A 24,521-nucleotide genomic window follows, 5' to 3' on the forward strand; every position below is an offset into this window, starting at 1 on the left:
GATCTCTCATAATTAGTACATATATTAAAAGACGCAAGACAATTGGTGTCTTTTTGCTAATAATAATTATACATTAGTATACATAATTAAATAGTGTAATTGCAGTCTTTCTGTAATTCCTTGTACATATTTGTAAATAAAGAATAATGGAAATAAATACTGTAGTATACGACATATAGTCGCATCGGAAAGTAAGTTGACACTCTTTAAAATCGCATAACTTTTTTAAAATTGGTCCAAACAACTTGAGTTTTTTTAGAAGCTAGCGGAATTAGTTTTCTAGGTAACGCGATTCGTCGTTTTGAAAAAAATTGCAACTGGTCGGAATAGCGATGAAAATAGTGAAGGTCGTTTTTTCAAATTTTTTTCTGAGCCTGTAATGAAAATTCAAAAAACCCGTTTGTAGATGGAAGTAACTTGTATACATGCTGGAAATTTCATCTAAATCGGTAAAACTACAAACGGGTTTTTTGAATTTTCATTACAGGCTCAGAAAAAAATTTGAAAAAACCGACCTTCACTATTTTCATCCTTATTCCGACCAGTTGAAATTATTTTCAAAACGACGAAACACGTCACCTAGAAAACTAATTCCGCTAGCTTCTAAAACAAAACTCAAATCGTCCCGGCCAATTTTAAAAAAGTTATGCGATTTTAAATAGTGTCAACTTACTTTCCGACGCGACTGTACTAAACAGTAGCAAACGAATGAATCGAAATTTAGAAAATGTGTTAGTAATAATATTCGTTAAAGGTTCTCATAATATCGAAACAATCATGTTAATAATAAAACCGCAATGAAAAAAGTCAACATTGCAGTTTAGGCGTTAGAACCTCCAGGCCAGTTAATCACTATTCTACTAATAATTTATATAAATAGTATCCACTGTGTCCGTAATATCCTGATGACCAATTGACGAGCGCAGATATTTGGTTGAATTTCAGAATATCGTCAAAAGGAAAACTCGCACCGAGTGAACGTTCACCTTCGTAACATTTCTACACGGCCGAACGCGACTGTGCGCACAGGCGCAATCCTAGGACACTTTTGCCAAGCGGATGCACTATTTGTCACAGGTTGCACGCAATCACGTTTCGCGTCCGAGGATCAGGCGACCACGCTGGACCAAATTTCGCGTATTAGACGAGGCGGACACGCCACGTCCATGGTGCTAAAACGAAATTTCAGACTTGCGTTAGGTAGCAGCTAGTCGAACGGTGACTAATGCCGCGTGGCGACTGTGTCCTACCTCGCCAGTTGCATGTGCATACACCGGTGCATGTGCATATAAGTCGTGGCATATTCGCGGCCCACTGCGCGTTATCCTATTCGCAGTTATCTAGTTGCAAGGCGAGTTTCTTTGTCTGTCTAAGCGCTCTGGGCCCACGAGCCCGCGGCTGGTGACATTTACAAGACAGCCATCGATTGACATTCGTTGCACGACCGGCCGATCTTAATCGATACAGATGCGATTAACATCATCGGTCGGAGTGAACGACACACGTGAGGTATGAACCTGACGATTGCAGAGCAAGTCAATTAATACGGATAAGGCTGTGCATTGGCTGTGTGGAATAAAAATAGGTGCAGGTACATTTAGTTGTTATTCTTAGTTAATTAGGCTTAATCAGCAGCCGGCTTTCTGTTTCTCTCGCCCGGAACTCGCTCGTTGCACGCGTTCAATTGTAATTTTATTTAATAAAGACGTTCTGTTGTTATCGTTATTGTTCATCGCGTGGGTGTTATTATCGGTATTCTAATTTCTATCGTAGTGCGGTCTCTTTACACTTGGACGTTTGACACGCTGAGTGGCAGATTAGAACTCGAGGTCGTCGGTGGGACTTTAAAAATTGATCAGAATGTTGCATCGGTGTATTGGATTATGGAAGGTTGCAGATGGGTTACATTTCTCATTTCAGCTTCTGTTCCATTTCGCTTTATTTCGACATCAAATCTATGTACCGATAGCATTTGTGATACTGAATATGTTCAAATGCATATTGCTGTTGTGTTAGCGGTATTTTGTAAGGTTAAGACAGTTTTTAATTAGTAAAAATGAATATTTGAACACTACAGAATTGTATTATAATATTCGTGTTGTTTTTATTTCTTGATATTAAAAATATGGATGCACGCGTGGCATATATTTGCAACTATTCCATCGTTGGAATAATTTATGTCAGCTTTTGTAAAGTAAATTCATGAAAGAAGTCCGATCAGAAATGTCGAACCCGTATATGCTGACATCCACTCAAACGGTTCGATGAACTTTACTATTTCATGTTACTTTTAGGCAAATGAAAAGACAATGGTTGCTTTCTGTTTGTGCTCCGAAGGTTTCAAGCCCGCATTTACAGGTAAACAAATAAATTACTAGGTTAATACAAACAGCGTAAAGGATGACTGAATTATTTTCTACATCTTTTTTAGCTTCCAGCAGGTAAATGTATAATTTCCTCAACGGAATAGAATCCAAAATATAACAAATGTATTTTATAACGTACCACATTTCTCACGTGAGTATAAATTTTTAACGCGACTTAACAATTTCGCAAAGTACTTATCAGCTACGAAAAAAAAGTTATTAATTTTTTTCCTAATAGGTTCCTAAATAGTCTTCATGCATTACGTCGTACCATTAACGATAGCATTTATTCTCCTGGTGACCCGAATATCCACTTTCATCTTGAACTACTCGAGTAAGTATTCCTCCTCGTGCTCCAAACGCGTTGATAAGTAGCACGCGATTGCCAAGGATATGTAGCACGTGATTGCCACGATAACGCGATGACCAAACGAGGGTAGCGAAAGAATTTGGAGGTCGGTATCCACCCAGGGAATTACCAGGGGAAGCGAAATGCAAATATCTACAACCGCTGATTGCGATCGGTGCCTTCTAATCTTGCAACGCGTGCCAAAGGTGCATATCCAGCTGGTACGGCGCCATAAGGGATATGTAGCGCACATTATGTAAAACGGCACGATCATTTCCCCCCATTCTGTTAACGAAACCGTTGAGCCCGAGCACTGTGATCCTTTTGCAGGAAGGAGTTGGTCCAAATAACGCCGAACGGACACGCCGTTCTTCAGGTCATTCTTACTAATCAGTGATTCGTTTTACCATTCAAGGAGAGCTGAACTGCCCGAATGGACACTTCCATTTACAACGATGCTGGGAAGAAGAGATTGGAGCACGATACCACTGATTGTAAGAAACATCAGCATTGGAAGGCTTACAATGCAAAGGTTACAAGAATTTCGATTGTCACGTTAAAGAAAATGTTTCTTTTTTCGACACCTGCACGAAAATTGGCGTTTTCTTGCGTCTACTGAGCAAAATTACCAATTTCAGACGTACTCGCGTTTTCTGCTTTTCCCAAGGGAAAAAGACTTTGCGCGCTTGCGTATTCGCAATTTTTTACTTTGCTCCCTAGGAAACTGGAGTTTGCGAGCTGAGTGAGCATGACGTTACTCTGTGGTATTGAGAAGCAATTGGTCGACTAATCGATATCGATCACGTGTGTTTACGTTGACATTACAACTGTCGCAGCACCTCTTTTCATTGGAAGATAAAATGAGTGATAGTGATACGGGATACTACCGCACGCTCCCCCGATATAGCAGAAGCTGCAAAAGCGATCGAGGACAATTTGCTACCCGCCGAAATCGACAGAAAAGTAGACAATGTACTGGAAATTTGTGGAGTGGCGAGATGACCAAAAAGTGGAGTCTTTATCGCAAGCAGTGCTTTTAGTTTCTTTCTTTTTATTTCAATAAAAATGCAATCGAACATGCATATTTTTTTGCGAATCGCTCAGCAGGCTATCAAAAACACACCTTTCATGAAGGTGTTGAAAAAAGTACTGTGCGTGACACGGGAGAGACGCGATTTCGACGAGCGTGAAGTTTGCTGCCCGAGCGCTTTCTTCTCTCCCTTGTCACGCAATGTACTATTACTGTGTCACTTATGTTAGTACGAGCTTTGCTATCGTTCTATGCGCACATTATTCGAAACTGGAGCAGATAACTGGCTTGGCATTTTACTCTATCGGAAAGAGTGTATATAAATGACTGGTGATCATGGAGTTATCTTTCTTCACAGACATAAAAGGGTTTGTAATGTTTTTGTAGAAAATAATGTATGGATGTAATTCAACGCTGGGTCTTCTTACAAAGGGAGGACACCATGTGGTACACATCGATTTTATCTATGTCGAAAATAAGTAAATAGGTGTCCGAGCGTTTCAGCCAAAAGGCCTTAATAGCAAAGATATTTACATGTAAATTATTAAAAATTTCATAGTGGCCGTGGGGTTTTAGTGGGTAAAAATCCCACACTACCCTAGCGCCAGCGGGAGAATTCCCTTCTAGAGGCATCGAGGTGCCTTTTGAAGATGTCTCCACGTTTAAAAAAAATTTATAAATTTTTTTAATAAATTAATTTTGTTATAATTTTTTTTTAACTTCAATTATGTTAAATCTTCAAAAGTCACCCTGACTCCTTCAGAGGGGAATCCCCCGGGGTGCCAGGGTAGTGTGGGATTTTTACCCATTAAAACCCTACGGCCACTATGAAATTTTTAATAAATTCCATGTAAATATTTCTGTTATGAAAGCCCATTGGCAGAAACGCTCGGACACCTATTTACTTATTTTCGACATAGATCCATCGTGCCAAGGCTCATCAAAATCGGTGTCTACCACATGGTGTTCTCCCCTTGTTAGTGTGGCGGCCGAAAAAAAACTAAATTTTTCAGGAATTAAAAAAGAAACAAGTATTGCATGTACCATTTTGCACGTTCGCAGCTTTATTCTACCACCTTTTGAGACTATAAATGGATATTTTTACTTAGAACATTTTTTTATGTGCAATACTTGTTTCTTTTTATAATTCCCAAACATTTAAGTTTTTTCAGCCGCTACAGCAGGAAGACCCCTTAAAGATGAAGTAGAAATAGAAGAAAGTAGGGGGAGAAATTGGGAAACGTGTCTGTTTCAAGAGCTACGTAGGGTGTCCCATTGTAATGGCATGCAAGGTTCGTAAAGATGACAACCGCGCGCCAAAGTGGGAAGAAAATATATGCTAATGCGAATATAGTCCGGGGATCAGTGACTCCTCTCGATGAGTCACCGAGTCCTTTCTTATTCCCTCGTCCTACACTAATTGACCACTGACCATATTCTTGACTTGGCTTCGCTAGTATAATCGGTTCGAAAATATCGTGCCACCAACGATAAATTACATAGTCAGATATTAGTTATTCATAATGCATTCGGTCTTTAATATCGCTGAACCACGACCTCTACCGACGTCATTATCAATTTCCTTTAATGTTCCTTCAGTTCTTTCGCTTTTCATATTATCCCCTTATTTTTGTCAACCTCTTTCATTGCTATCTATCTTCTTCCCGTCTGTTATTTATGTATGTAACATAAGTGTGTATAAAATCGTTTTATTATTATTATTTAGACTCGGTTAGGAATATAATAATTATAAATTATATTATTATATTATTATATTATTATATTATTATATTATTATATTATTATATTATTATATTATTATATTATTATAATATTATATTATTATATTATTATATTATTATATTATTATATTATTATATTATTATATTATTATATTATTATATTATTATAATTCTTTCATAATATTGAAATATAAGTCAATATAACATAAAATAAGAGAAAATTCAATTTTTTGGTTTTATGACTTACACCACTTTTATAATCACCGGGACAATTAGAGGCCTTTGTGATTAATGAATGACAATTGAATGATTTTACTAATATTAGCAATGTATATATAACATATATATATTTTATTCAATGTGCGTAGGAGACAGTATATTCTCCTTTACAGTTTATGATTGTTGCAAGGATATTTGTATCCGTTATTAGATTAAGATAATACGCTAATTGAAGAATAATTACTTTAATAGAAACAACCTTTGTTGCTTTAATTAGAAAGTATATAACTGCTCGAAACCTACAGTGCGTGGCTGTATTTTATTTTGTGACACCTTTTACAGACATCATATATGTATAATTAACTACGAGATTCTGAATGATTTAAACGTTTTAGTGATTGTAATTTTCAATGAAGATATGCCTTTAGATTAACCTTCCATCGACAAGACGAAGTGTGTACCTACTTGTGTCTCTAGTGTGAGAAGATCAATTTAACACGGATAAGGAGAACAGGCAAGATACCTATAACTCGATCGTGAACTTAACCGAAAACATAGTACAGTGAGTCTACAGTTTAAGTTCAGTTAAGTTTTCTCGTCGTTTACAGCAGTAAACATTCATCTAAACTATCTATCTAATGTTATGACAAACACTAGAAGACTTTCTGTGTATATAAATAGATCAACTAAATTCAGCTTAATTTATTATTTATAATTTCACTGTTTTAGTTTCATTCAAAGTGTTCGAATAAATTGACAACTGAATACATAAAGTTTAATTAAAAATAGACCGAACCGGTGCACCGATAGCATTTACTTTTAAATTTCAAAAATTCTTTACGGTCGAAATTCTAAAACATTTCATAAAGTTTAATGTAGGTGGCTGCTAGTCGCATACGACGTCTTAGAAGACCAGTGTGGGCCATTTTGAATTCGGTTTACATCAGGCAGTTAACATCACTGTAACATACTGACTTTATTTCGCCCAGTGACGTTTGTATTTTTGGTTGAAGCACCAATTTCGTGCAAGGACAGGAGCAAACTGGGACCAAGTTATCCGAAGGGTCAGAAGGGTCATTTGGAAGGTATGCGCACCGATACTGCAGCAGTGCCATTATCTCTTTCTTAAATGAGCGTGTAATACACATTTCGTACCCACTGCACATTGCAGCTTTTCGCCGAAGGTCGATTCCAGCATGAGATACGCGCTGCAATTGTGTTGCAAATGGAACGATCTGAATGACTATCAGCGGTATTTCGAGTAAGGTTCTAGCGCGCTCGAAAAAGGCATCAGGTGATCTTATCTTAAAAAGGAAATAATTATAGCATACTTGAACTGAAATGTAAGCAAATTGATCTGCACGAATGTATAAATAATGATATGTTTTGCAAAATGTTACCGTTTTCTATTCCATACTTTAGTACTACACCGAATAAACGAACTGCATTTTAAAAGTTTAGTAACATTTGTATGTCCGTTTAAGATTGCACTAAGCAGAATCAAGTTTTTTTTCGTGAGTTGAGGAATGAAATAAGTATGTGCCATAAATGCACAAAAATAAACTGACGAGGTAATGACGTTCCATTTGATAACACTAAGAAAGATACATCACTTGTGGAAGGATGTTTATTATATATATGTATAACTATTTAGCTGACCCGTTACCCGGTTTCAAAAATAAAAAAGTCTAAAAAATAGTCTATAATCTAATCTGGGACGTATGTAATGTATATTCAAAATTGCATTAAAATCCGTTCAGCAGTTTAGGAGCAAAGGAAGGACAAACAAACAGACAACGTTTTACTTTTATATATTAGTAGGGATGATGACAAAATATGATAGAGATAAAAGAAATATGAAAAAGGTTTAGAGAAGTGCAAGTCCATTCTAAAGTGATTAAGTTTGGGTCTGACTATAGATGGACATATTCTACTGCCATCTGAAATATGTGTCTATGTAGCTCTAATCGTACAGAATGTTTCAAACTATGTGCTACAGCTTAGAAAGAGTTGATTCCCTGTCAACTGGGAAATCAAAAACTGAATGATTTAATATACTTCAATTACTGCATTGACAAAACTGCTGGTTAGTAAAAGCAATTTTGAGTACAGGAATGTTTCTAGCCTTCTATTATTAACAGTACAAGTAACCAAACACACCTGCAAAGAAACATATAGACACTTGTGTTCAAGCAATTAAATGAAGAATTTTTTAAAAAATGTAACAGAACTGTCAATTATTTATAATAGATTCTTTCATCGCACACTTAAATGACATAAAACGTATCAAGTTTTCTGTGCAGAAACTATTAATTTTTACATTTGTGTCTTCTTTTATTAGCTCCATACTTTCTTAACTGCAAAATATGAAATACGCTTGCAATGCATATTATATCCACTACCAACACTAACCGAATACTCAAGAATTTATGGCGTCCTACTTAAAAAAAAGTAAGGAAGAGTTTCTGCCATTAGAATCTCGCCAACACGTTAAATGTAAAATGCAAAAGCAACTAAAGTGTATAAAAAAAAAAATTTACTATCCCCAATATTAACATTAATAGTGACGTTACGTGAAATAGCAGTGTATGTGACCTACTTCATATACATATGACACTCGTAAAATTTGTAGGCTGCTGCAGTCGTTCCTGCATTTGGCACCATTAATTTGGTAATTGCAATAACTTATTCCATACGAATATATTGGAATACATATAATTCCGTTTCGTAAACAGCTCCCCACAGACTCGCCAGCGTTCCGGTGTCTGCTACTGGCAATGCATGCAACTATTGCACACGATGGACGAACGATTACTCACAAAAGTATCCGTCCACTCTAAATGTAACATATTTTACATATCAACTCGGCTTCAAAATAAGAATTTGCAATTTTAATTCACATTAATATAAACCTTGATTAATTGATTCGTATACTTTAATTTTGGGTGCATCCAATTGAAAAAATGCTGCGCAGTTTATTTAAAAAAAGTTTGTATTATTATCCGTGGAAGTAGCAAAGATAGTGCAAACAAATATCCCCCAAATTGAATATTTAATTCATACAAACATACTTGCAATAATTAATTCTTCCAATATTCCTGCGATTTTATTATAAGCTTTAATCTATTATGCCTAGATTCAATTAAATCTCTGTGAAATTGGGGCTTATCTTCTTCCATTTTTGTAGCAAAATTTCCTTCAGCATTTCTTTGGTAGATATAAATATATTACTCAAAGTTTCTACTAATGTAAATTATAATGGGCAATTTTTAAATTAATATTCGTTCGATAAATAAAATATGTCGCACGTATGGGGTGGGCAGATCCTTTTGCGAGCGACTGTACATATATAGAACGAGCAAGATGAGAGAAATAGGAGCGAGAGTTTGCGTACGGATTGGATAACGTCGGCCAGATTTCCACAGACAAATGATATCTAATGCAACGGCGGAGAATATGGCCAGGTATAAAACTATGGGTCGCAGTAACCATTCTTACCCAACTTGGACGCGATATTTGCATATAATGTAAGTGTTCGGGATTGTGAGAAACTTTTACGAAGCTTAATCGCGTCCATATTGAAATCTACTCGCGCATGTTTAAGGACGTTGCATCGAAGCCAGTTTGAATACTCCGTGGAACGTAACGTATAGGGGATTGTATTTAGAAGACGGGGGGAAATTACAAATGCGAAAGATCGATATAAATTTGTACCGCTACATGTATAATGGATGTTAGAGCTGATGGTAGATTGCATAATTGGAATAATGTTATCGCCACGTTGCGTTGCCATAAAATATTTCAGAACAGATTCTGTTCGATATTAATAACAACAGATCTATTTCCCCCAGTGGCTCCTAATTCTATGTAAAAATAATAAGATTTTTCTTAAGTGGTCATGCCTAGTTGGCAGGCGAAACGAAAACGTGATTTTCACGAATTTTTTGTGGAAAATCTAATGTATATTTTTTACAACTATTTTCTTATTTCAAAAGTACATATATTCAGCAACTCTCAGTAATTTTGTTATAGGAAAATAATAAATAATGAACGAATAACAGCCACTCTTTCGGAAGCTATTTTTTTTTTGCGGCGAGCACGATTTCTCCGAGCCGGATCATCTGAAATCGAAAGCTGAAGAAGATTCTGTTAGTACATGAGTTTATCTAGTTCGTGAACGAAGGATTTTTGTTTTCGATGAAAACTCTATTTTTAATTCACGAAAAACGAACGATTCAGACATCGAAAAATCATGATTTTGGGTTAAACGGCCGCCGTTTTGTCTGAAATCGTTTTTTTGAAAAATCCCTCGTTCACGAACTAGATAAATTCCTGTATTAACAGACTCTTCTTCACTTTCTGATTTCAGATGATCCGGTTCGGAGAAATTGTGCTCACCGCGCAGCGCCATTATAAAAACAGCTTCCGCGATAGTGGCTGTTATTCATTCATTATCTAATATTTTCCTATAACAAAATTCCTGAGGGTTGCTGAATATATGTACTTCTAAAATAAGGAAATAGTTCTAAGAAACATACATCACAATTTTCACAAAAAGATCCCGAAAATGACGTTCTTCTTCGTCTGCCAACATGACTCCTCAAGGATCAAAAAAGAATAAAATGCTTCTTCTGGAAACGTAAGTGCTGGATTAACCACTAAGCAAAATAAGCACATGCTTAGGGCATCAGGAGTAAGGGGGACACCCTAGAAATTTTCTAAATTTAAAGTCTAACTTTTGATAGAAACACTTTTTAGTCAAATTATCGAAAATGCCATAAATTCGTACATTGCGTTGAAGTGACCACCCTGTATAAAGGGGCCTCAAAATCTTTTAAGTGCTTAGGCCCTCTAGCTCTTAATCTGGCCCTGGTTTCCATGTATGTATCAAACCGTTAAGAAATACTGGACCTTTAAGATTTTATCAGAATGACGTTTTACGCACGCCATTTAAAACGACTGCAACTACCTTATCCTGACGCTAGAACTTATAAATAATCAACACTCACCGAAGCCAAAATAGTGACGAGGTATCGCTGCGTTCTTTCGAAATCGAGGGTACGGTTAACAGTAACTTGTCCTTGGTGAGGCAAGTTGATGCTGAAGTAACCGTAACCATCAGCAGTCGTGATTCTATTTCGGCCGACTCCGTCATTGTTGCCAATCCCAGTTCCGTCTCCAGGTGCGATCGAATATTCGACGATGCCATTCACGCCAGCATCAGCATCTACGGCAACTATATTTTTGAAGATCGTCGAGCCAACTGGTGTTAACTGCAAACAAATAGAGATAAATTTATTTCTGCTTCGGGATTTGCAACATCTTTCAAACAGCTGTATTATAAATTACTCTGGCAAGTAGCATTTTATCGGATGCCTAGCCTGTCATTATCTGTATTTCGTTAAAGGACCTAATGAAGGATTTAATTAAACAGTCAGCTGCTGATCGGGACACTGACTCTTCTATTCAAAATCTGAATTTCTGTTTTCATTTCAATTAATCATTACCGTGCTACGGTCATCCTGTCTTTATGAAATTATTATAGGTATGTGCGTGTGTATTTTATTGTATTTTGTATCAGTATATGCTTTTTCGATTATTATTAGTATTTTGATATTATTCTCAAGGGTAGACTTCAGAGCAGCAAATTGCTGAATCTCGTGCGAGTCATCTCCTCGTGCAAATAGGCTGATATGATTTTAGCATGGTTTGATAAAGACGTATTATCATTATCATTATTATTTAATATTATTATTATATGGAAGAATAGAGAGGTCTCCAAAGCGTAAGCTCAGACAGAAGATGATACATAACTCTAATCAACAACTAATAGTCACCCATTATCAGTTTAATATTCTACTGTATTAACCGATGCATTAATCTTCAAAATTAATCTATCAATAGATTATTCTATCGATTATTACAGTAGAATATTAAACGATCCTAAGATGAAATTACAAGAAACAAAGAAATCCAAATTTTAGTAAATAATTGCGGCCTTTAAAAAATATATTCAATCATTGATACATTTTCTCCTAAATTAAATACCTTCTTTCTATTCTTCAATACTTTATCCTCAAGCATTCATTCTCAAGTAATTCTACTTTCCACTAAAAAAGACTTAAGTAACTACCTTTTTAAGATGTCCTTCGTACATCTCCCAGAGTATCGCACAAATAGATCCATCTAGATCAAATCTTTTCTAGCAAACTTCAGAAAGATTCCCCTCAACAAAACCCCAAACACAACCGGCTAAAAGCCTTCCATCAGCTTCCTTTCTTCTTCTTTAACCACCTTCCGTTACTACCGTACGTTTTACCTTATTTTTAGCTCCCGTTCGTCACTCCCCGGCATTATTATAATTACACACTCTACCGACGCTAATGATACAGCATCCATTCACAAAACCCTCTCCATCAGCCTTTCGATATTTATTACAGCCCGAGAGGCCTTTAAATAGGCCGCGTAAATGTCCAACGCATTAGTATAACTTACGCTGCAGCGCACCCACCGAACGATACATATTTCCTATGCATCCTCCGACGTCGCTAGTCGGACATTCCCCTAAACGATATCCCGGTGCGTATCGCTAAATGCGAAGCTCTCGCGCGTACCAGTGCCAGGCGCTAATTAAAGACCACGGGGTCAAGCACACCTGCACGTCAAGATTAATAATTGGACGAAACGCAGGGGCCTGGACGGGCTCGCTCGCTGGTTAAACCGCGGCACCTAGGCACCGCGAAAAGTGCAATTCTCCGCGGACATAACGGGCGGATAATTCACCGTGGTCTTTTTCGTATCGCGAAACCGTGCCGTTTCGATAAATCTCGCGATAAGTCAGGCTACCGTGGCGCGAATTTTTCTGCCGGGCAGAACCCGACCCGCCTCGCGATTACCCACGAGAAAACGTACGCCGATACGAACTTATGAGCAAATATCTCTCGCCGGGCGCGGTCGTTTTTTCGTTGCCGGACCGATTACCAAGGGGTGTAATCCGGCTTCCTCCGTTTCTCTTCCGCGAAGCGGAACCCGGCGGACGGGCCGTGCCAGCCGCGGATTAATTAGTCGAAACGGAAATCATGAACGAGGCGTAGCGAGATTTCGATCGGGGGTACTCCCTACGAGCCCGCCGTTGCCGCCGATAGGTCACCGTTCGTTGCAAAATTGAAAGTGCTTCCCTCTGTTTCCGCGATCGCCACCGATACCAGGGGGATATTAATTGGACGGATAGTTGGCAGCCACTTTAGCATTAGCCTTACTTCGCTGGTGTTTAATTTCTACGCCAGTGGCCGTTCACCGAAACGTTAGGAAACACAGGCACGTGAAAATCGAACGCCCTCGACGCGAGAAAGTTTGAGGCACGAGCGTTTGATCATACGTGGCACGGTAGGAGTTTGATGGATAGTGATAGCGCCCGGTTCCTGGAGGGCATGGACAATTCGTTTCCTCGCTTGCCATTACGCGTTTAACACGGGTGGTTATTTAAACACTCGCGCGGTGATGTAGTGGTGCGAGAGTGTGTTTATTGTTAGAGATACTTCGTAGGAGGATAGGAGTGGGTACGAGGTTCTCTCTGTTATATTTTATTACATATTCATGCACTACTGGTCTGTCTGGTTATAACTGTAACGTGCACCGTAATAATTGCAACCACTGCATCGTGATCTAAGCTTGCTCAATTTGTGCATCAATGAAGTGAACGGAGAGGTGTAACAGTAAATTTTAATTACATTGGAAGCCTTTCATACCTTTTCTTTTATATACGTTTTCCTTGGGTTTTTAAACGATTTATTTCATCGCCGCAGTGCTACAACGTTGAGAGTTTGTTCGGTGTAAAGATTTGAATCTTTAAGTAGTTTGTATTAGCAAGATAATTTATGTAACTGTGTATTAGGCTAGGTTGTAACGAAAACCAGCACAGGCATTGTTCACACGAGTATTATCAGTAATAAAATACTTCAAATAATAATAATAAAACCTTGATACTGTTACAGTCTTTAGACGCAGGGAAACAAGTTCAAATTAAATTCTCTGAATTTTCACGTATTAAAAATGGGGATTTCGCCGAGGAATGGAATGTTATCTGGAAAACCAAACCTGGAAAAATCTACGATTTAATTCACAATTTCAACTGTTAAATATAAAACAACATACTACATAGGAGAGATCAAGTTGTTATGACTCGACTCAAAATTGGCCACACAATCCTAACACATAGTCATTTAATGGATAAATCACTTCTGTAAATGTGCGATGAATGTAATATTCCAATCACAGTTAAAAGATATTATATAATTGTACCAGACGATCTCAGGAATGCAGTTGATACCAACATAGATGAAATGCTAACCAAGCCAACGAGTGTGAAGAAGTTAAGGGTACCCTCCGGTCAAAACGCTTGAATAATACAATAAAGAAACTGAACGACGTACCTACGGTAAAAATGCTTTTTGGACTTTTATTACTTCATATTTAAAGAATAAACAAAAAAATTAATGACTGAATTTTATCAATTTTTGCATTAGATATACAGCATTCATTGTACCACTGTAGAAATTGAAGCTCTTGACGGGCGCCACTGCAAAAAATTTAATTTTATTACGAACCAATTTCAAAAACTCTTACGGAATCCTGTTCATAATTAGACTCGCTATCGCCTTATGCGCAAAGAGTAATTTTGGATCACCCAATTTTTTTTTATGGACACATTTATGCGTGGAAGAAATGCTTTTTTTGCAACATTGTGTTTAAAGATGTGCTAAAAATCGCCAGATTGTTTCTTTGCAATGGAGACCGATAAGGCGATAACCATTCACATATATTTTAGGAATGTTTTTAGTTTTTTCATTTCGGACGATCCTGTCACGAGTTCTGATGGCGCCCGTCAAGAGCTCTAATTTCTACAGTGGTACAACGAATGCTGTATATCTAATGCAAAAATTGATACAATTCAAACAATAATTTTTTTGTTTACTCTGCCAATATGTAGTAATAATGTCCAAGAAGCGTTTCTGCTGTATGTTCTTCAGTTTCTTTTTGTTTAATTCATGAAAATCACGTATTTTTCAAGCGTTTTGACCGGAGGGTACCCTTAATCAACTATCTCAGAGAAAAATCATTATAATCCAAAATCTAACTAAATAACCTATAACTATTGCTCAATCAATATCCCAACATCCTTGTGAATCTATAATATAATATGTATGCGTGTAAAATTTGTAATTGTATTTGTTATTCTATTGTAATAAAAAATGTATGCCGTATTTAGTGTGCCGCTAATAGCCTGTAGCAGTTGAAGCGACAATAATAAATAATAACAAAAAAAAATGGTAACTTAATATAAAATTCTTAAACAACGGTACGTATGTACTACTAAATCTTTGTTTCAGCATTAGTGCCCAGAAATGTACCCACCGTCAGTTCCACAATATTACTTTCACCGTTTCATATTGTATCCTTATTTTTCTACAAATCTTCTTTTGCTTTATTCCTTTCTCATCATTCCTACGATTGTACCGCTCTACAAACTTGTTAAATATCTTGTAATGCGTTTGCAAAATCCTCTTAGTTACCTACTCTTTGCAAAGCTCTTCTGCGATCAAGCGGACCCTTAGGGCCAGGGGTGCACAGGGAGCCGTTTTTAGCGCATAGCTGCGAGCAACCCGCCGGTCCCGTTGCTAAGGTTAGAATCGGTGAGGCGACCTGCAGTAGTGTACGTGCATTTGGTATGACTTGAACCCAGCTATATACACTACTGCAGTTCTCCTCACCGATTCTAACCTTAGCAACGGGCCTGGCGAGTTGCTCGCAGCTAGGCGCTAAAAACGGCTCCCTGTGCACGCCTGCCTTAGGGTTAAGACGGTCGTGCAATACTGTCGCAAATAAATTGCGACACGTGTGAATCTCTCTATAATACATACACGTACCGGTGCGAAATCGCAAAGGCGCCCAATCGCTCGTCCGAATTTACCCTAAATGAATAACTTCTCCCTCACAATTATGCTCGCAAAATCCCTCTGCTGCGAAAACATTTGTTCAAGTTCGACAAAACATAAAGCTCGAAGGAATGCTGTTCACGTCGACTCTTTGTTCTTTAATGCAGCCGTAAATAGCGTTTGTCTCAACTACATCCTCAACTATGCCCCTTACAATGTCCCGTGCGTGCCATTTAATGGCCGAACGGCTGTGGACAACTCTACTGTACCGTTACAAGCGATACCTCCGCAGATGCGCCCAGATAACGTGTTTCTTTGCGATCATAAAATGCAGGATCATTAAAATACGCATTAACATGGTATCGAAGGGAGAGCAACGCACGAGGCCCGCGCGTCTCGTGGCATCTGGCCGGATCAACCGGTACCCGCTGAGATATGCGCCATTTTCTATGTATTATAACGGTATGTGGACGTAGGGAAGAATCCGCGCAAGCACCGCAACTGCCGTTACTCTTCCACAGTGGAACGATAATTTTCAGGATTATGCACATTTTCACTTTCGTTGCTTCATAGTTTGGGGTTTCAATCCCAATGAGCATCGCATGGTTTGAGAATTGAGATTCAGGATCAGGTGAATTTGAAGGAAATCAGATTTAACATCGAACGAATCTTAATTTGTAAAGCAGAAAGCTTCTATATGTTTGTGTGTTTGTCTGTCGCCTAAAAACTTTCGAACGATAAACTCGGGGATCGCGAACTGTGCCTCAGCTTATTATGCCTGACTAATCCAGATGAATGTGACCATTTTCACAAAAAAAAATTAATTTTTTTGTTGATAAAATCAGAATTTAAATTTCGGGCGAAGCTGAGTAACAAAGCTAGTGTTTTGAATATTCTTGAGAATAATCTGGTTAGAGTTTTACACACTTTGCTGTTTTGATATTCTAACACTATGTAGGCCTAATGCCAACGATTATTTCATCGAGTTTCCTTCGTTTCTGTGTAGATTCGATTTCATGCAACGAGGAGAAAGCTAGAAATACAATAGGAGATAACTCAGGAGAATATGAGATTTAAATTTAATTTAACTTTGGAATTCTCTGTTTTTCAACGATTGCTTTAATGTTGCTGTAGAGAGAGACTTTGCAGTGCCACGCGAGGGGAATTAGCTTCCGTGTTATTGAAACTGAGATCCCAACACACGAGGCAACAATTGCGCATAATACTGATTGTTTAGCTAACATTAGCGACGTGAAATTCGAGTGTAAGTTCATAACAAACTCTAATCGGAAACATAATATTACGTAGTTGGGGTATCAGTGTTATTATTGATTAATATTTTTATCATATCCGTTGAAGATTAGATCTCTCGCCTTTCATGATACGTTACGCGAAGCGCAAAGAAATATTTCACACCTCCTCGCCTCGTTAAAGATTTATCGTGACCGTGAGAAAAAAACGTAATTGAAATTCTAAACGATGATTTGGGCGCACTATCGCGTCAAGTAGTTGATAACCTGTCGATCTCGTGATATGTGCGCACCTTATTTTCTTCGTAATTACGGTATTCCGTTACTGCTTCCTTATACTCGAGAAAATAGGATGCTTTATGGTGGCTTACCTCTGGCACCGTAGTCTCGTACGGTGTATTAATGAATTTCGGTGAATTATCGTTTACATCCGACACCCTCACGATCACTGGTATCGTTCGCTTCTTGTTCGTCTGCTTCACGGTGCAGCTCAGCTGAAAATAGAAACGTACATATGATATAAAATAAATCATATAAATTAGGTGATACAAATACTTCTACATAGTCATATATCCAACAGAATTAAATATTCTTCGAATAATTTTTTATGAATATAAAAATTAGAAGAAAGATTCGTCCGAATCAACTGCCATCATTCAAGTTTACGAATGCAACGGTTATTATATCCAATAAAATTAAATATTCTTCGAATAATTTTTTATCAATATGAAAATTATAATGAAGATTCGTCCGAATCAACTGCTATCATTCAAGTTTACGAATGCAACGGTTATTATATCCAACAGAATTAAATATTCTTCGAATAATTTTTTATCAATATGAAAATTAGAAGGAAGATTCGTCCGAATCAACTGCCATCATTCAAGTTTACGAATGCAACGGTTATTATATCCAACAGAATTAAATATTCTTCGAATAATTTTTTATCAATATGAAAATTAGAAGGAAGATTCGTCCGAATCAACTGCCATCATTTAAGTTTACGAATGCAACGGTTATTATATCCAACAGAATTAAATATTCTTCGAATAATTTTTTATCAATATGAAAATTAGAAGGAAGATTCATCCGAATCAACTGCCATCATTCAAGTTTACGAATGCAACGATTATTATCCAGGAATATTGAATAAATTTTCATTACAGTAAAATTTAATTCGATTAAATTCTACTAAATATTCTACTAGATATTTTTTAAATCAATTTTCTTTGAATGATTTCTTATTCATCCTTACTCATACCTTATTTGAATGAATTCCCATGCAAATGAGGATAATAATGTATTCATTGCCAAACCATCCATAGGTCATTTCGAATAAAGTTTTATTCTTCAGTTACGAATCTACCTGATCTTACTTGTTACACTTCATTCGTCATTCGAAACAAAACTTGCTCAACTCTGTAAGCATGCAGTAAATCTGTCAGATAAGGAAGTTAAAATGGCACGTACACAAATGTTACAAATGGAACAAATTAATAGCTCCTAAAGTTTAAATTATTCATCGTATGATTTAATGCTATTGCTGAGCATTGCCAGTATTCCACATTAAATCGACGTTTCCGCAGTGAACTATATCGCGCACTAAATTCATATCTAGAATATACGAACAATTTCGATCCTCAAGAATTATATTCCAGTTCCTCGTTGCTAAAATAGCTGTTGCCGTAAATAATGTCATTTCTACAGGCTTCGCGAACAGTTCTCCTAGATCCAAGCATACACGATATTGCAGCGCACACGGCGCAAAGTACACATGTACATAATCCACCGAGAAATGCACGTGATCGCTTAATACAACATTTTGAGATTGCGATCTGTGTCTATATTTTCCACGCCCACTATTTGCATCATCGCGGTAATTACTGTATAAAAGTGATACGATCTGGATCGGTATTCCTTTCTCCGCCGTTCCCCAAAGGGAAGTGTGCACATGGTTTTCCAGTTGTTCGATTTTATCCGCTCAATTTGAGGAAACGGCAATTACGAACGATCTCTTATGGTACCAGAACACTGCTCTAGACCTTTCACATTCCTTGCACCGCAGTGTCATAAGAGACACAGCGCATTCTCGGATGCCAATATGGTCAAGGAGAACGGTACTCTGTGTCGCGCCCCATCGTAATTGGTGGCAAACAATTTGATTACGAATTCAGTTCTATGGTAATTCTCTCCCCTGTGTATATTTATCTTTAGAAGTTGGAGACCACTTCCTTCGACGTAATCTTTTGGAAAATAGCAAACAAATGTACTAGACGCGCGAAGTGAATGCTAGTTAACTGTATACACACGTGACAAAAATAGTAAATGTGTTTTACATCATATATCACTAGCTAATATTATGCATAGATACTAACTTTGGTTCAAACTTACAAGGGAAGTTCTCCAACCCGGAAATTCTGAAACTTCCGGGATTATAATGAATCTTTGGGGATATGTAGAGGTTATATACATAGGTATGTATTAGACACGCTCTTTTTGCGCCACGAATTCACTCTAAGAGGGTGAAATTAACCCCTGAAAATCCGGCTGTTATCCGATTTTGTGTTATAACTCGCGAACTGTAAGGGCTGATTCAGACACGTCGAGTAATTTAGTCGAGCAGCGAGGAAATTAATAATTTATCGTGTGTGGACGCTAAAATTTAATCGAGTAGTTTAGTAAAACAATAGTAAATTACTACATTACTCGCCACTCAACTATATTACTCGACGTGTTTGAATCAGCCTTACGAGATAGAAAACAAGTTACTTCTTTTAATTAAGGCTCTCATATGGTAACTTACAGTTCGCAAGTTATAACAAACTTAGAAAACAGTCGGATCATCAGGGAGCAATTTCATCCCCTTAGAGTGAATTTGGGCAGCCAAAAAATTGTAATCCAACTTGCAAAGATATCCTCCACGTATCCCCAAAGTTTCATAATTTTTTGAATTTCTGTGTCGGGAATCTTCCCTTATTAGTTTAATTAGGTAAAAATAGGTACCTAAGTCAATTAATGTAATCATCTAAAAAATCTCCGTTCGTATCGATAACACAGAAAATTTTCTGAGGAGGAAATTACTCGATTCAGCAAACAGAACATTTCAATTGCTAAATAATTCTTTTATTTATTTTTGTCAGAATTGGTGAATCACTGTTGTTTTTTAAAAAGAGCCTGCTAAATTCTTGTGTACGACGTAGTAAATGACGTCGACACAAATTCAACGATGTAAAACAACATGACAGTCAAATGACCTAGAGTATGAAAATAATTAAGGTAAATGTAAGAAAGGGAAAGTCACTTCAAACAACCCGTTCCCGTTGAATCTCACAAAAATAGCTATATTCCCAGTGCTTAAATTTCTTCCATAAAATTCCATTTCAAAGTACAACACATATACTTTTAAACAAGCAGAAATTTAATCATCAAAGCTGATAATCCGCTGAAAAATAATTTAATAATCCACCTTTCGTTTTAACCATTACATAAGTGCCTATGTAACCCCCTAAGAGCAGAATATCGAACATATTCCTCTTATTATTTAAAGTAAACACGTCGTAGCTCATTCTCGAGCCGGATGGAATCTTCAGAAACCCTTGGCTCGCGTTCGCGGCGTCGCTGAAACGAACGGACAAGACAGAGGGTGCTAAAATTCTAGGGTTGTCCACGGTTCGGTTATAAAGTTCGTCGCTTCCGGTTTCGCCGTGGTCCGCAAGCTCGTCCATCACTGGGAGGAGGGAGCAAAAAAATGACGTGGACGCGTAACGAGATTCTCTTCCGAGAACGAGACGACTGCCCCTTGCATCTTGCAGAAAACGCAACGGAACGGTGCCAAGTGCAGAATCGATCGCTGCCTTCGGTTCGCAGTACGTTCGACAGCAAAAAGTATTCTTAAACGAGCGGCTCGTCGGGAAGCACTTCGGTGGGCAGAGCGCAATCGTAATTTTGCGCGTGACCGGCATCGCTGTTATTTACGATAACGAGGATTCCCTTGCAAAAACAATCGATCGACGGACAATCGCGCGTTCAATCACAGTCATTAGCGATTGTCAGGCTAAAGGCTTTATCGTGCAATTTTTTACCAAGCGATTCCGTTTAATCGAATCGCGAAGCATGAAGTATAATGATAAAAAAAAGGACGCACGAATCAGATCTCGAGCATAAAATTATTCGTTAGGTGCGGCGAACGGGTGAAAGTAAAGAGAGCTGCGCGAACAACTGTTTTCCATTGAAAATACAGTGACCTACCGATTTCAGGCGGAACGGTTTAGTGTAATTGCGGGAATTAAATGTATTTATGTGTGATTAAGGTGAATGACACACTGGTAATTACGCGTAACGTATGATACGTAGATTGTAAACACTTGTTACTGGCAAATCTTCGTTCACAGTGAGACGATAATGTTATGGTGGTATCAAATTGACTAATTAACACCAAGGAGTAGGAATTAAACTGTCTACGTGATTACAGATGCATGGAATTAAACTCAACAGCAGACTACTATTAACACGTTGGATGTCGTAGTGGAACTTAAGGTAGTTGGTAGTACTTTGAAAACTGGTTTAAACTTTCGATTGCAATATTCAATTATAATCATGTTGCAGTTGCATTAAATTCTTCTTCCCTTGCTTTGATTCCACGTGGAATCCAAAACTATGCTTGTCTCTTTTATTAAACTTGTTATTTCTCTTTAACTTAAACATGTAAAGGTCCATTCTACTTCGCCGGTAGAAAAAACGCTTATTTTAATGAATTTTTTTTTCAAGAACTAATGTACGGATTTTAATGGTTTAAAGGGTTAAATGTTTATTATTCCTTGCTGTATAGAATCGTGTTTTTCGTGTTTGCAAAATATAATTACGAATGTGGAGATTTAAGGGGTTATACCTAGTCAGGAGGCCAGAAAGAGAGGAATGCTTGTGAATTTTTTTTTAAAAAGTGGAAGCATTTATTTTTACAGAGCTGTTTGCAATTAAAAGAGCAACATTTAAGGAACATTTGGTAATTTTTTTGTAGAAAAATATTTACGTTTATAATAAAATTACAACGGACATCCAAGAAGCGTTTTTAAAAAGTTGTTTTGGGGTGAACACTGCCCAACCAGATTATTTAAAATAAAGAAAACAACAAATATTTTGTTAGTATATTAATGTATCCTCTGATTCACGGAAAGAATTTCCGAAATATTAATTTCAAACAAACTGGCTGCTATTTAAAGTTGAAGTCCTGACTTTTGAGTGAAAAATTTTATTTAAAAATCGAGACCTCAACTTTAAATAGCCACCGTTTTGTTTTAAATTAATATTTCGGGAATTCTCTACCCGAATTCATATAGTAACAAAATATTTTTGGTTTTTTTATTTTAAATAATCTGGTTGGGCAGTGCTCACCCCAAAACAACTTTTTAAAAACGCTTCTTGGATGTCCGTTGTAATTTTATTATAAACGTAAATATTTTTCTACGAAAAAAATACCAAATGTTCCTTAAATGTTGCTCTTTTATGTGCAAAAAGTTCTGTAAAAATATATGCTTCCACTTTTTCAAAAAAAATTCACAAACATTCCCCTCTTTCCGGCCTCCTGACTAGGTATAATCCCCTAAATCACAATGTTTGTGCCTCAGTGAGAACACTGTGGAAGTCTCCTTCTGCATCAAAATTCTATACAGCAAGGAACTCCTTCTATACAGCAAGAAATAATAAACATTTAACAAAAACGAAAAACATTAAAATCCATATAATAGGTCCTCAAACAAAATTCATGAAAATAGGCCTCTTATTCAACCGGCAAAGTAGAATGGACCCTTAAGACAACATATGATTCTCCTTAAACAAAAAACACCAGTGATACCAGAATTTTCAAAAATATAACCTTAACATTATCAAATATCCTCCTTCAAGTTGCGCAATTTTCTTTCTCCTTCCTTTCCGAAGTTCGAACGCATAATAGATAACCAAATCTTCACCCTTAGGTGCTCCGTCCTGTACATATTAATATTCCGAGTAAAAAGCTTCTTAAGCAAGTGTCAGAGCTTTATCGCGCTCCCCTAACATTCAATTATCTGACAGAACTCGATTTATCCTACCATAGTCTCCACCAAATCGGTTAATCGAAGTCCTACGTATTCCACACCCACGAGTGTCTCGCAAGCATTCTAGTTTTAAAAAATACGCGCTCCACTGGCCGTTTTGTTATTTGTGCTCAGCTGCATGTCGAGTAACATGGTTGGAACGAATCAGAGAGAAATATACTTGCAGCTCTCTCCAGATAAACACCGCGACACGGCACAGGCCACCAGAGATTACGTAAGCAAACACACAGCGCGGATAACGGATTGGACAAATTTAATTCTATATGGTCGTGTTCCGTGTGCCGGCTTAATGTTCCGTCGCGAATTTCGGTATTGAAGTGAAATCACCCTTACCTGGAATACAACGTGCGAGAGATTTTCCTCGTCCCTGTCTAGCGCGTCTAGAAGCTGAAGTTTCTTGCCGTTGAGTTTGAAGCGGGGCTGTCTGCCAGGGAATATCAGTTCCAGGGCGGTCTCGTTGTACGGATCACCAGATACCGGAAGCTCCTCCGGCACCGTCTTCTGATCGATCGCTGAAACATCGAAGCCCGTGAACCCGATTACACGGTAACGGTGCAGCAGCAATTTGTTTAGCAGACACGATGGTGGTCGTAATGCATTCGCGCGCTCGATAGGAAATCCACGTTTCTAACAGAATTTTCCAGAACGCACATGGCGAGACATTCTTCCGAGAGATAATGTGTGACTGACAGGGGATGTTCGGCAACTCGAAATTTAAAAAAAAATTGGAACTTTGCCGAAATATAATAGTGATGCTAATAACGTAACTATTTTGAGTTTTGGTCCTAGGGGTGAAAACATCCCTTCGAAGAGATTTTGAGTTTTCGTATTATCGAGAATATCTGCGAAACTGTGAAAGATATAAAAAAATGATTAATTCACAGTTTTATGGTTTTTAATATTGTTCAATATGGTGAGAAGGAATTTTAGACAAATATCACTTTTCAAAATTCATCCCCACCATCCTTTTTCGCTATCAAACTATGGGAGCTTTGATAATAAATAGATCTCAATGCACAATAAATAGATTAGATACGAAGGGTGAAAACATCCCTTCAAAGAGATTTTGAGTTTTCATATTATCGTGAATATCTGCGAAACCGTGAAAGATATCCAAAAAGATTAATTCACAGTTTTATGGTTTTTAATATTGTACAATGTGGTGATAAGGAATTTTAGACAAATATCACTTTTTCAAAATTCATGCCCACCACCCTTTTTCGCTATCAAACTATGGGAGCTTTTTTAATGGATAGATCTCAATGCACAATAAATAGATTAGGTACTAGGGGTGAAAACATCCCTTCAAAGAGATTTTGAGTTTTCATATTATCGTGAATATCTGCGAAACCGTGAAAGATATCCAAAAAGATTAATTCACAGTTTTATGGATTTTAATATTGTACAATATGGTGATAAGGAATTTTAGACAAATATCACTTTTTCAAAATTCATCCCCACCATCCTTTTTCGCTTTCAAACTGTGGGAGCTTTGTTAATAGATAAATCTCAATGCATAATGAATAGATTAAATACTA

The 24,521-nt window shown here is 37.3% G+C and overlaps 1 protein-coding gene and 1 long non-coding RNA gene across 2 annotated transcripts in view; one reads left to right on the forward strand and one right to left on the reverse strand.

Annotated features, from left to right (window-relative positions):
• The window catches only part of Cad99c (cadherin 99C), a 226,191-nt gene that overhangs the window by 41,128 nt on the left and 160,542 nt on the right, over nucleotides 1–24,521 (reverse strand). The window contains exons 4-6 of the mRNA XM_076822501.1: nucleotides 23,317–23,495; nucleotides 17,263–17,385; nucleotides 10,716–10,979 (exon numbers count right to left, since the gene is read on the reverse strand). Coding sequence (XP_076678616.1) covers nucleotides 10,716–10,979; nucleotides 17,263–17,385; nucleotides 23,317–23,495 — 566 coding nt within the window. The remainder of the gene's footprint in view (nucleotides 1–10,715; nucleotides 10,980–17,262; nucleotides 17,386–23,316; nucleotides 23,496–24,521) is intronic.
• Nucleotides 1,950–3,280, forward strand: LOC143374408 (uncharacterized). The gene is made up of 3 exons (XR_013086653.1): nucleotides 1,950–2,358; nucleotides 2,432–2,517; nucleotides 2,605–3,280. It is a non-coding gene; the product is annotated as an uncharacterized LOC143374408 (long non-coding RNA).

This window comes from Andrena cerasifolii, chromosome 10 (genome assembly GCF_050908995.1).
Source record: "Andrena cerasifolii isolate SP2316 chromosome 10, iyAndCera1_principal, whole genome shotgun sequence".
Lineage (NCBI taxonomy): Eukaryota > Metazoa > Arthropoda > Insecta > Hymenoptera > Andrenidae > Andrena > Andrena cerasifolii.